This window comes from Danio rerio, chromosome 13 (genome assembly GCF_049306965.1).
Source record: "Danio rerio strain Tuebingen ecotype United States chromosome 13, GRCz12tu, whole genome shotgun sequence".
Taxonomy (NCBI): domain Eukaryota; kingdom Metazoa; phylum Chordata; class Actinopteri; order Cypriniformes; family Danionidae; genus Danio; species Danio rerio.
Window position 1 is genome coordinate 14,592,410 of NC_133188.1, and position 13,928 is coordinate 14,606,337.

Consider the following 13,928-nt stretch of genomic DNA (forward strand, 5'->3'; position numbering starts at 1 on the left):
AGAAAAATGAAATTTGGTATAATTTGTATCTTAATTTTTCATTTTTTGTTCAGTTATTTACAAAATAAACAAGACGTTTTCGCTATTTCACTGTCTGTGAAATTCCAAGTTATTCCATATCAGGGCGTAAAAAGTGATCTGATCTTTGGCAGGTTTTAAAACTTGGAAAATAAAACCTCAGATGAACAACAACAAAAGATATTAACAAAAATAAATCAGACACCGTTATTCTTAGTCAAACACCTGAACTGATCATCAGCAGACATCTTAGCACTTTGTTTGACTCCAATGCCCATCTGACAGCTAAAGCTGGGTTTATGCAACAGGACAACCATCCTAAGCACACCAGCAAATCTACTGTACAGCAGAAGTGCTGAAAAGAAAAAAAAATAACTAAATATATAAATAAATAAATCAGTGTTGCAATAGTACAGAGCTCATTCTGACTAAAATGCTGTGGCATAAGCTGTGCAAAAAATTCTCCAAAACTCCTGCAGAATGAGCGGAGAGACTAAGATCAAAACATGATTACTTTAATATAAGTGATGACATGTTGTGAGATTTATAGAGACTTTCATATTTAAAACCTGCCAAAGACCATACAGTTGTCTTTTTCGTATAGTTTCCTGATACGAAAAACCACAAAAATCAATAGGATATAATAACTGTCTCACATGACCATGCACCTAAATTCCTACAGACTAAACTGCTTGTATTCTATAGATGTTCAGTGCTGTTACTGCATGTTTGGTGTTGTTGTGGGTTGTTCGTGCTGAAGGACAGTGTAGATGTGTGTGCTGACCCAGATCATGCACATAGATGGCACTGCAGTGGCTGTGCTCCAAATAAATGAGGGTTACTTCACTCCCTCAGTTCCTCATTACCCCCTCAGCTTGAGCTGATCGACGGCCCACAAGTATGTTCCTTCTGAAATACAAGCACGAACTTCCAAACAATATAGTACTGATGGTTAAAAAACTGTATGTAGATAGATAGACAGACAGACAGACAGACAGACAGTCTATAAAACAGACATACCGACAGACAGATACTTATAAACATCACATCCAATAGATATTTAAGAGAGCACTAAAATGCTATAAAAGAATAGTTAAGTATAATATATAAACACCTTACATATGACAGATGCTTTTTTAAAAAAAAAAAATAAAAAAATAAATTGTATCATCGTTTGACTTCTGTAGTATTAGTTTTTTCCTACTATGGAATTCTGGTTACAGGTTTTAACCATTCTTCAAAATATATTAATTTTTGTTCAAAAAAAAAAAAAAGAGGAACAGTTTTGAAACCACTTCAGGGTGAGTAAATGTTAATTTTTTTGAATGATTTTTCTATACATTTTGCAAACCAAATAGATTGTATGTAACCCAGCATTTTTTTCAGTGTATGTAAACACCATTATTGTATACAGTAGTCAACGTTTGTAGGGGCCACTTTTTTATTCAAATACCAGAATGACCAGAAAGACTAGAGTTGTTTAATAGATTTAACACCCTATGTTTTGATAAAAGGTTTTGATTTAAATGTTGGCTACTGTGTATAAACATAATAAATGCTTCAGATTCTTCAGTATTATATGCTAATGATAGACACAGACACCTCGGAGAGATACCTTCTTATTAGTACATATAAATATCAGTATACTGTAGGTCTGTTATTAAACCTTTAAATAGTAAATACTTTAGTATATGCAGTATAAATCCCTCAAAAGCTGTAGACCAGGGGTCTCAAACTCAAATTGGCAGCGGGCCATTGGAGTGACTGACTTAATTTTCCATCTTAGGACAACAGACAGATTGATATATTTCAATGTTTATATCAGCCCCAGAAATAATCTGGTTTTGTGTTACTATCGACATTGTGCGCTGTGACAAACCAAAAGTAAAACTTATTTAACTAAGACAGATGTAAACTGCTGTAGACAGGTAATCGCTTCAACTTATTTAAAATGATAAATAACTGAATAGATGGATCCTATGTTTATATAAATGCCTTCAGTCTGTGTATTTACTATAAAAAGTTTATTTGTATAACAGATGTTTAGTCATTTTTAGATCTGTGTAATTGTTAGATGTGTGTAATGTTTAGATATCATGTTTCAACAGAGCAAAAGTGCAAAAAAAAAAAATCATAGAAATGACTAAACTGGAGCTTTTATATTTAAATATATAACAACAAGTGCAATGTTTGTCACTTATTGACAGATCTGACACACAAACATTTCTCTGTACATCCGGATCTGGCAGCTTTATTATTCTTTTTTTTTTTTCCAGGAAATCACAAATAAAATCCACAATGTCCACCCATTTGATAGAAATGCTTTGCCCCGTTTTGTAATGCAGGTCGTCGATTGGTCAAAAGTCTCCTGGGGTCATTTGGGGTTAAAGCATTTACGTTTCACTCACCTTTTTTATCATCACAGTACAATCGAGAATAAAAAAGCAACACAACTGCAGATGTCAAGAGCTCATGGGATGGAGACGCAGAAAAAAAGCTGTCATCAGTCACTGGAGAGAATCCACAGACCCTTGTGCTCATTTTGATTGGCTGAGACAAATGGTGAATTGGGAGATGGGTAAAGCTGCTCGAATTCACATGAACATGGAAGTGCTTTGTGTAAAAGTTTTTTTTGTGCTTCTTTTGCAGTAAGCAGCTTGATGCGCTATTTCAGACTTCCATATTCACAGGTGAAGTATACAAGAACTGCTCATTGGACTCTTCAAATCTCTGCTGTTTTCTCCAGCCTGTGGTATGTACTGTACATCTGAACAACACAGACACGTTACAAAAATAAAGACCTTCGCTGAAGCCCACCAAAGAGCTCTCATCATAGGCGTTTTACATCAGCTTTCTTTCCCTCGCCACTTGTTCCTGTGCAAACATCAAAAACACATTTCTATCCGGGTGAATATACAGCACACTTACGGCTTATGGCATCCATTAGAAAGAGCTTGGAAAAAATAGATATTAAATATGGATGATGATTTCATTTCGTTTTTTTTTTTTTTTTTGTCATAGAATTGTAGTGTTGGCGTGACTTCAGCCATTTCAGTCATTCATTATGAATAGACGAGTTCATCTTAAGCCCCGTTCAGACTGCATAATTTTTATTGCCACTCATTGTGTCAGATTATATTTTTGGTTTTCTAGAGTTTCACGACTTGTTATGGATATCAAATATGTCAGACTACACATTTTTGCAATCAATCATCATGTGACCTCTGTCATCAAGAAATAGCGTTGTCATGATACTGAAATTTTTAAATCATCCATTTGCTCTTCTATTGGAAGTTTTCTATTGGAAACAGATCAAGACTGCGGACAGGCCAGTCAAGTACTTGTATTTACTTACTTCGCAGCCAGGACTTTGTAATGTGTGCAGAATGTGGTTTTGCATTTTTTATTGCCGCTCACCATGTTGGATTGTATGATTTTTTTTTTTTCTAGATAAACTTGACTTGTTATGAGCATCAAACATGTCAGACTACACATTGCTTTACGATTAATCATCATGTGAAGTCTGTCATCAAGAAACTAATGTTGTGACGATAGTGGAATTCGATATCAATTTCCAAATACACTGGTCCCTGAAGTGTTTTAAAGCTGTGAGGATCAGTCGATTCATCAGCGGATTGCTTGTATGTCAGCTTATAAACAGAGCAGCTGATCTTTGCGGCTTTAAAACAATTCAGTGTCCCTGTATCTGTGGTTACACTCAGTAAACAGCTGTGAGTTTGGTGGACTGATAACCTTCATGGCCAATCACAGTTATTTCTGTTAAGCATGTAAACACAGGCAATTTAGTGCTGTTTAAGAACGCGCTCAAATGTTAGTAGGAAATGGACATTTTTAAAATTGCAGGACCGACTGGTATGGAATACCAGTTTCGTGACATCAAGAAACCCCATGATTTTTAGATGTGGTTGTAAGGATGCATTTACACTGCATGGTTTAAGTGACTCAATTCTGATTTTTCCTCATGTGGCACAGATCAGATATGGCACATGTGCAAGCAGGAAAAATCCACATGGATTCTGATTTACTTAAATCAGATTCAGGCTTTGTTCATATGTAGAAATTTATCCAATATGAAATGGATCTGTGTCCTTGTGTCTACAGTGTAAGCAGGTAGATCAGGTTATCACCTGTAAATGTGAGTCACGCATCATTAAAAATACATTGCAAATGATGTCAACTCTGCGATTTCGTTTCAGAACAAACTTCAATAATCCTTAAATCTCATACACGATGACTAAAAAAGCGTTTATATTGTCATGTAGCACAAGTATTTAAGCATGTTAATGAGAGAGAATGCAACATCCACCATGTAAACGAATATAAAATTGTTGCATATGTTACGTCCATAAATCACGCCATGGACATGTCATTGAGATGCCTACTGGTTTACATAGGCCTAGACCAGGGGTCGGCAACCCAAAATGTTGAAAGAGCCATATTGGACCAAAAAAAACAAAAACAAATATGTCTGGAGCCGCAAAAAATTAAAGGCTTTATATTAGCCTTATAATGATGGCAACACATGCTGTATGTATTTATATTAGCTATATTAGCCTACTATAAAAATGACTTTGCTGGCTACAAATACATACTGAGCCTTCATGATTAAATGTTCATTTCCCTGCAGTGCATCCTGTAGAGAATGACGCGCCACGTGACTACTCTGTTGTACGATGCCGTCTCAAGTTTAACTTTATTACAGTATATTAATGAATTATGTTTAATGTTCAAGTTTAACTTCATTACAATATTAATGAATTGTTTAATGATCAAGTTTAACTTCATTATAATATTAATGCATTGTTTAATTATCAAGATTAACTTCATTACAATATTAATGCATTATGCTTAATTAACAAGTTTAACTTCATTACAATATTAATGAATTATGTTTAATGATCAAGTTTAACTTCATTACAATATTATTGCATTATGTTTTGCTTTGATGAAATTAAAGAAATGCAATAAAGAAATCAGATTTTTTTATGTTTTTTTTTTTTATTTTCAGGATTCCAAAAAACAACATCAAAATTAACGTGCAACGTGCCCCTTATCTGGGCAACAAACAGTGCAATAAAACGCAGTCTGCCATTTCCATTTCAAGATCAGCTCGAGTCATTCCTGGGAATGTGCTCAACCAACACAATCTCATGGCAATTCGTAACTTTTTCATTTAGTGGCTAATTCGTATGAATTCGTACGATCTAATTCGTACAATTTAGTACGATTTGCTTTTCCCCCAATGACGGTTGGGGTTAGGGGTTTGCATATCAACGATCGCACCTTGTAAATAATTACCGTTGAGTGAGTGATCGGGATGGGCTTCTTAGAATTCTCTCAGGGAGGGAAAATGAGAAAGCGTGCCCCGCTGTACATCTTTGGCAAAGACAGCTTGCGCTCCATGGCGCACCAAACAGCCGCCGGTTTGTTTACAACAGCTACCTGCCTGGCATCCCGCCCTGCTGATAGAAACGTGTGTCGCAGGCTATGACGCAAATCTTCGTTGACAGAAATGTTGAAATTAAATATTCTACACATTGGAAATCTTAGCATTGGAAAACGTTAAGATTGTGTGTCCTCCTATAGAAACCGTATTAAAACAAAAAATATATTTTCCTCCCTCATCGTTTTCCATTTTCAAACATTTTTTGAAAAAGTTCCAGGGAGCCACTAGGGCAGCGCTAAAGAGCCGCGGGTTGCCGACCCCTGGCCTAGACTAAAAGATGATGGCCAAATGACAACTTTTCTGTTATAAACTATAGTAAAACAACTTGTCAAAAAGAAAAAAAAACCCTGTGAATATATTAAAGACAGGGAATAGAGAAAACAGCGCTCTCTTATTATCAGATGTCAGTCAGCACACACTGTTTTTTCTTGTCATTGCGCCTTTTGCCTTGTGCTGTGTAAATGCAGAAAATTGGATACGAGTCACTTTTAAAAGATGTAAGCAGGTCATCAAAAAAATCAGATACAGTGACAAAACTGACCATCAAGATCTGCAGTGTACAGTAAACACAGCCTAATTGTCAGATTTGTTTGTTAACATGATAATTCCAGAAATGCATCTGCTACCCATCGCCAACATTGATGTTTTTATTCTGTCATGGTAGTTCCAAGCATACCTTTCCATAACACATTTCATGGAAGCAGCACAGTCCTCTCGCTTTCATTTTGTCATTTTAAAACCTGTGTTTGAAAAAATTCTGTGCTTCTATTGGTCACCCATGTAACAGAACTCATCATAGATAAAAACCGACACATGCTATACTTTCTGCTATGACGTCTTAAATTGTTTCGGACATCGGCTGTCCTGCACTATGGCACTATATGAGAAGAAGCAATTGAATCTTGCTTCCCATTTGTCGTTTACGAATCTCCATGACAACACCCTTTGTCAAGCAAATTGTGGCGAAATCATGTAATCTGAACGGGGCTTTACATACGCACCATCTTCAGTCCAAAACATTAGAGAGAGACACAATTATTCAAACCCTTGAAATCAGTCATTGTGAACACAAACGATGAAATCACTAAATTGGACTGGAGGAATGGAGCAGGGTTGCACATGTTTAGAGAGTTTGGCAGTTTTTGTGTCCTCGTTAAATGATGTGGAGGTTAAACTGATGAACACACACACTCTCTCTGTCCCAGTTCTGCTCTGCTTTGACTGATTGCTTTATTTTAAAGCTGGAGCGTGAGTGGCAGGAAGGGGAGGAGCCACATGAGTTCATCCAGGTGGGCTGTGGTGGGACTGGAATCGTACAGATCAGGAGACGGCAGCGTAGAGTCACCCCACAGTCTGTCTCGCTCGTTCATCTAAATGACAAACACAACAAATAAGAGCTTTAGATGTATTGCATCTTAATAGTTTATTACTCCATATTGAGCATTTAATAATGTTGCCTATAAAAGCCTGGCCTCTGCTATGGAATACAAAGAATAAATCAGTTTATATATAATCGGGGTGTGAACCTCCACTGGTCTCATGGTTCGGTTCCATTACAATTATCATGACATTGATTTAGTTCAATTCGTTATCTTGGTGCATTGACGATGCTCTCCATAAACAATTTGATGATTTACTTAGCAACACTAACTGTTGTTTTAAAAATTATAAATATATTTATATAATATTTGCAATACAATTTTGTCCTTTAATACGAGCAGATACTGTATATGTACTGTACCTTTAATTTGTCCTGCTCAAAGAAAACACTCTTTTTGAATGTATCGAGCAAACTGAAGTACATACACAGAATAACATGAGCATTTAGAGCAAGTAAACTAATGTAAATACTATCGCTTGCTTTTTCTAACATTGAGCAAGTTCTTAAACGCCAATGATTGATCATGCCCTCAACAGAACAGGCTGAGATTGGAACAGCACGGCTCTGGTGCTGTTCAGCAAACAGTGACACGGACACTGTTGTTAAATGTCCGCGGTTCCATGGTAAAGAAAACTCGCATGCGGACATGTTCATGTGTCTGAATCCACATGTAACGTTTTTGTTACGGCCAAGAGAGGAGATAAAACATTACCTCACCAACATGCCAGCAGGCCAAAGCTACCGGTTATGATTATTACTGATACCGAATTGTTTGCATCTGCATTGCGGTGCATTGAAGAAAAAATGTAATTTTGACACCTCTAATATATAATTAATATATAATCATCAATTCTGACTCTCGTGCGAGTTATAAAAAACGTTCTGGAATTTCTGACATTTTCGATTAATACAATTTGTTTTTTCTTAATTTAATCTATAAAATTATGAGTTCTCGTCTATCCAAATTCAAAGACTTTTTTTTAGAAAAAAGGTAATAAATTGGCTTTATTAAAAGTGAAGTCAGAATTGCAAGATATAAACTTAAAATTGAGAGAAATTTACAATTACATTTGTTGATATTATGTGACTATCTGACATGATTCCCTCTCATTTCCAAATGTGGTTATGTCTTTTACAGATATCACCAACAATCACAGATAGTTATACTATATCATCAAGGTAAACACAAACATTAAATCTAATTCTTTTTTTTTAAAGTTAATAAAGTATTAATTTCATTTAGAAAAAAATCTTATTTACAACATATTTCATCTTCAAAACCATGAACAAAATGATGTAAGAATAAAGAATGTACACTTGGTTATATATAAAGGTTTTGTTGAGTAAATAATCAAAATTCTGTTCTGAATGATAAACAATTTTGCCATCATATTATCCAAAATCTATTTTAAAGTCCTGATTGAAATCAGTTGAAAAAAAAACCCTACTGCATTACAACAAACAAACTAACAGCTTTAAAACAATCTGCATTAAATGAGTTTGCTGTTCTCAGGATACAAATCCCAAAAGCCCTTTAAAAAGCACAAAACCAGACCAGTGTGGCGAGCTTGGCCAGTCAGGGAAATCATGTAGGCTAGTTTTATGCTGTTTCTCTCGGAAGGCAGACAAACACGCATTCGTGGCTTTGTTCGGACGACATGAAAGGCATATCTGACTCAAATCCATTTAGAAAAAAAAACCAAAATCCAATTTTCACAAACCCCATCCATATGTATGTTGAAATTAGATTAAAATAGCGTATATATGTATGTATTTTCAAAATATGTTCCAGTCTGGATGGTCCGAATGGATTTTGAGTCAATTTTGGATGTGATGTATACAGCATATGCACTGTCATACACGATGCAAATCTGTGTTCACACTCAACAGAGCTCTAAAGGCGAGCATACACTGTGTGATTTTTGTGGCTGTATGTGATTATTTTCTCATCTGGAGAAGCTGCATGGTAAATGTTGATGCTAGCACTGTATGGTTGTGGTTCATACCGTGTAAGCAGAACTTTTTTTTCAATTCACTTATGAGCCAAGGCGATCTGCTCACAAGCTCCCGATTATTTTTGAAAGTTTGGGAGCTGTCGGCTTGAAATTGTTGATCCAACCTGTCAATCTATCTGGTTGGCCAATCATGAGGATAAACCTGCTCAACAGCAAATGTGCTATGATATGTCATGCATGACAGTTGTCAGAGAGGATTGTTTAGTGGATATATTTCACTTTATAATTCCCACAGGGTGAACCAGGAATACTTCATGGATATTACTGCGTCCAAATTATTTTCATATAAACTTAGTCGTGACCTGTACTAGGACATACAGTCTTTCCATAGATATTTACACTAGATGTCACCGATGCTATTGCTGTTTGTTGGAAGGAACGTGTCAATAGAGCCACCATTTTGGTACAGGGTAGCACTTTTTTTAAATAAATGTGGCACCAAGGTGTACTGGGGACTGGCCATCTGGAGCCATAGATATGTGAATTGTTTTGCTGGTTTTCTTTAACAAAAGCCTAGTATTTAGTGGAAGTTGGTGCTACTTTGCCCAATGTTGAATGCAGTAAGTGCCTGTATTTTCTTCAATAACATTACTTGTTGAGAATACAAATTCATAACATACAAAATCTTTAAAAAAAAAAGCTAAGTCTTACCTATGAAATGTTAACATTGCCTTTTTGTTTTCTTTGTTTGCTCAGTACTACAACCGTACACAGCGCTAAAGTCCAGCATATTCAGATTGGATTTGGTCTTGACTAAGTGCAGTTGAATAAAAAAAAAAACCACTAGGTGTCACTGTAGAGACTGGTTTCAGAACGGTTCGAAGCTTCGACTATTTCAGTGTTTCGTAAAGGCTTGCTTTGCTCACCACTAAGTGATGCATTCTCAGGGCCTGTATGTGATATCTAACGTACAGTATGTGCAAACTTCCAACCATCAGAATTTGCAGTGTACAACCAACTTAAAGAGGATGAATTTGTTCATTAAGGGGTATTGAGTTTGTGACAATAGTGTATTAAAAATGGACAACAACGTTATCAAAATAATTCACTCAGCGCCACAAAAATTACTTAAAGGCGCTGTATTATGCATCATCAGTAGGTGGCAATGTCACTTTGTAAAGAAACACTGCATACCTACAGTCCTGTATTTAAGCCTGTCACAACCAATATATTGACTTATGCAATACTTGGAAATGATCTCAATCATTTTTGCCGTTGCAATATATTTTTACAAATTCACAAAAAATGAATAAATAACATTAAAGCCACTTTACATTGACATTTAGTAATAATAATAAAACTTCCTTACATTTATCTAGCACTTTTCTGGGCATTCAAAGCACTTCAACAATGGGGAATCATCGACGAATCTCCTCATCCACCACCAGTATGGTCCACTACCAGTATTTACATTTTACCTAACCGCTGTCAGTTTATAATTGGACATTTATTTAATAGTACATTTTAATTATATTAAGACATGTACCTTTTTAAAATCAAATTATAGAATCTAAATAACCTTAAGCATTTTAATTTGTTTATGGCTGAAATCATTACATAATCAGTGGCATAAAATAATGACAATGATCATTAATAATCACAACAATTTCTGTGACAATATATCGCAATACATCGTGACAGGCCTACCTGTATATGGTGATTTTTATTTTTATGCGGGATGATGAAGAGATGTTGTCACTGCTATTAAGACTATGTAAATACTAATGTACAGTACTTTGGCAGACTATTATATTGTGCCGTTGGATGGTATCATGCTTTAAATTGGCACTAGGGCATAATATATATTAAGGCATAATAACTGGCACCAAATAATTTTGACCCCTTCTTTGCCATTATTAAAGGGATAGTTCATTCAAAAATAAAAATGTTAATAATTACTCACACTTGTTCCACTCCTCTGAGACCTCAAAACAATACCCAACCCTAGTAAACGCCACCTCTCGCTGGCACTTATGTCAGCATGAAAGCTTGTACCTGTGTGGGCATCTGTGGACGCAGAAGGTTCTGCTCAGTCTCTGTGGCAGCACCATTGGTAGTAGTAGTGGGCTCAGTGCTGGTAACTGGTAGGATGTGGTTGTAAGTGTTGGTATTAGAACCCGGAGCCTGGTTGGTTGCAGATTTCAGGTCTGTGTCATTCCCGAAAGCCGAAATGGCATTCTCTGTTTGAAAGAAGCAGAGAGAGAGAGAGAGAGACACTCACTCACAGCCATGCCTTCTGCAGATGAACATGTCTGGAACGCAGTCATGCCTCAGTTAGCTTTCTCTTTCAGATATGTCTCTTTTTCAAAATGCCTTTGGATTACGTCAACATGCTTTCCTACAATAATAACAACAACAAAACGCACTCAGAGGAGCCAGAGAAGACTGGCTCATGTATATTTATATCAGTTCTCCAGCGTAAATGTTGACAGCATTCAAAACCCCAAACTCAATGCTCTAAATATAGCCTGTTTCTATACATCCCTATATTACCAATCAGCTAATCCTGCCCTGCAGTAATATCTATAAAAAATGCTCATATTTCCTAACAGCTTGGCGTTTGTCCTTATTTCTTTTCCCATGTCTTCCATTTTCTTCCTCATCTTTTTTTTTTCTTTTCTCACTCAGTGTGTTTTCCCTTGGGTAAGATTGGTTGCATAAAATGGAGTGTGGACTCGAGTGAGCCTCTGTGCCGGTGGCTTTGAAAGAAGTTTGATTACCTCTGGTATCTTGACGTTTAAGCCAAATCGTACCCATAGTACAACACCTGTGTCTATTCATTTGGAAATATCCTCTACTGTCAGCCATGTACTGGCAGAATGGACTTCCATATTAAATCTAAACACAGATTTCAAATCACACTCCTCTTCGTTTTCTTTCTTTTATTGGCTCTATATGAGTACATTTGAGACTTAGTGACAGGCCATATGAATGATAATAATGTGAATTGATTAATTTCCATTGGTCTAGTAGGTCACTTGTCTGAAATTGCCACGGCGTGAAAGTCACCCCAATTAAGACACAGCGGTGAGGATAGTATTGCATATGACTGAGGCTGATCTTCATTTCTAGCGCTGAGAAACGTGTTCTGTTCTGTTGGGGGAAAAAATGAAAGATTAGATTTATGAATGGTGAATGGCTGTGTGGTTGAGTGATTTTTCTTTCTTAATTGAAACACTAATTGCTTAATCTTTCTGATCTTACAGAGGTTTGAGGCACAAGAGAGAGAAAGAGAGTGGAATCCTGATACCTTACTTTATGTATTGTGCCTACAGTGTCATTTTAAATCATTTCACAACCTGCTATATTATATACACACACTAACATACATGCATACACACATATACATATACACATATATATATGTGTGTGTGTGTGTGTGTGTGTGTGTGTGTGTGTGTGTGTGTGTGTGTGTGTGTGTGTGTGTGTGTGTGTGTGTGTGTAATGCTGCTCAGCATGATGGCTGTGTTTCATTTATTTTTTGCATGATTTAGAAAAACTATTATAATTTAATTTTAAATTGCATGTATATATTTTCTGTTAAATCGTGTTGTTGTTGTTGTCATTTAAATTAATTTGCTTATTTTTTTTTAATTAAGTTTAACGAAAGTTTAACAAAATCATTTTTAACTTTGAAGAAAATATTTAATAATACTATTAATAAAGGTTTTGTTTTGAAATTTACTTTCAAAAGTAAAGAAAACTGAGGCTCAAAGATAACATAAAAAGGCATTACAATGTGTAATGAAAATTATGTATGCATGTATGTTTGTAAAAATTTTCTGATTATTTGTATTTTAAGTGTAATAATGGCAAAAATAAAAGTAAAAAAAAACATTTAATGATATCAATAATATAGGTTTTGTTTTGAAATATACATTTAAATATATATTAAAAAACAAAGCAAAACGGCATTATGTATTTATGCATGCATGTATATAAAATATGCCCCGGATTATTTGTAATGAGAGATAATATTTAATAATATCAATGATGATAAAATCGCAAAGGCATTAAAATGTGTAATATAGCTTTCTGTTTACATATTATGAATTTTTTATGCATGTATGTATATAAAGTTCTGAGTGATTGTATTTTAATTGTAATAATAGCAAAAATAATAAAAAAATAATACCAATAATAAATAGATTTGTTTTAAAATGTACTTTCAAAAATATAAAAATATAGGCTCAACAATGATAAAAACACACAAAGGCATTAAAACTGTGTAATATAGCTTTCAGTTTTTTATTAATATGTATTTTTATGTATGCATGTATAAAAATATGTCCTGATTAATTTCATTGTAATTAATGGCAAATAGGTCAAAGATAATGACTATTGTTCACTATGAGTATGCATTTTATTAAAACATAATTTTGTTGTAATTTGCTGAAGACATAATGGGACATGTCATATTTCACCCATAAATGGTTTATTTTACACAATTGAACCCCTGGAGAGAATTTTTTTTGCCTTTTTTCTTAAAATAAGACGAGTCACATGAGAGGAAACAGGACTGCAATCAAACCGTGATTGGCTCATTACACTAAGAATGCAATATATATTCCGTCAATCATGTTCATAACGCTTCTGTTGCTAAATATACATCAAACTGAAAAAAAATAATAATAAATTAAATAAAACTGGCATAAACTCACCCACTCAGATAACACTGTTAGCTACAACCGAATCAAAATGAGCTCCAAAATGATTTGAGATGCTGATCTGTGAATGAGTGTTTCACAATCACTTGGCGCTGTTAAATAAAAGTTGCAGCACTGTGTAAATAAGTCATAACATCTGTAGTGTTTACCAATGATTTTTTTTCCACTAATGATCTGAAAAGTTGACTACAGTATGCTGAAACCTTGATGCAAGTTGTTTTTAATCAATAGTTTCTAGTTGTTTTTGTTGTATATCTCACGTAAAAGAAAGAAACCTGGAAACTTCTTAAACATCAGTGGAAATAGTACCCGAGTTTGCTTTTATTTCTGAAGTCCAGCACACACCTCTGCTCTTTACCGTACATACAAAACACTGCTTA

General features: G+C 35.1%; 1 protein-coding gene across 3 annotated transcripts in view; it reads right to left on the bottom strand.

The window, feature by feature from the left end:
• Nucleotides 1–2,241: 2,241 nt before the first annotated feature.
• Nucleotides 2,242–13,928, bottom strand: part of gfra4a (GDNF family receptor alpha 4a) — a 292,438-nt gene continuing 280,751 nt past the window's right edge. For 2 of the 3 annotated variants that reach the window (XM_073919162.1, XM_073919161.1), the window contains 3 exons: nucleotides 10,877–11,061; nucleotides 5,751–6,855; nucleotides 2,242–4,435 (listed from right to left, as the gene is read on the bottom strand). In XM_073919162.1, coding sequence (XP_073775263.1) covers nucleotides 6,721–6,855; nucleotides 10,877–11,061 — 320 coding nt within the window. In that variant the 3' untranslated portion in view covers nucleotides 2,242–4,435; nucleotides 5,751–6,720. 3 annotated transcript variants of the gene reach the window in all.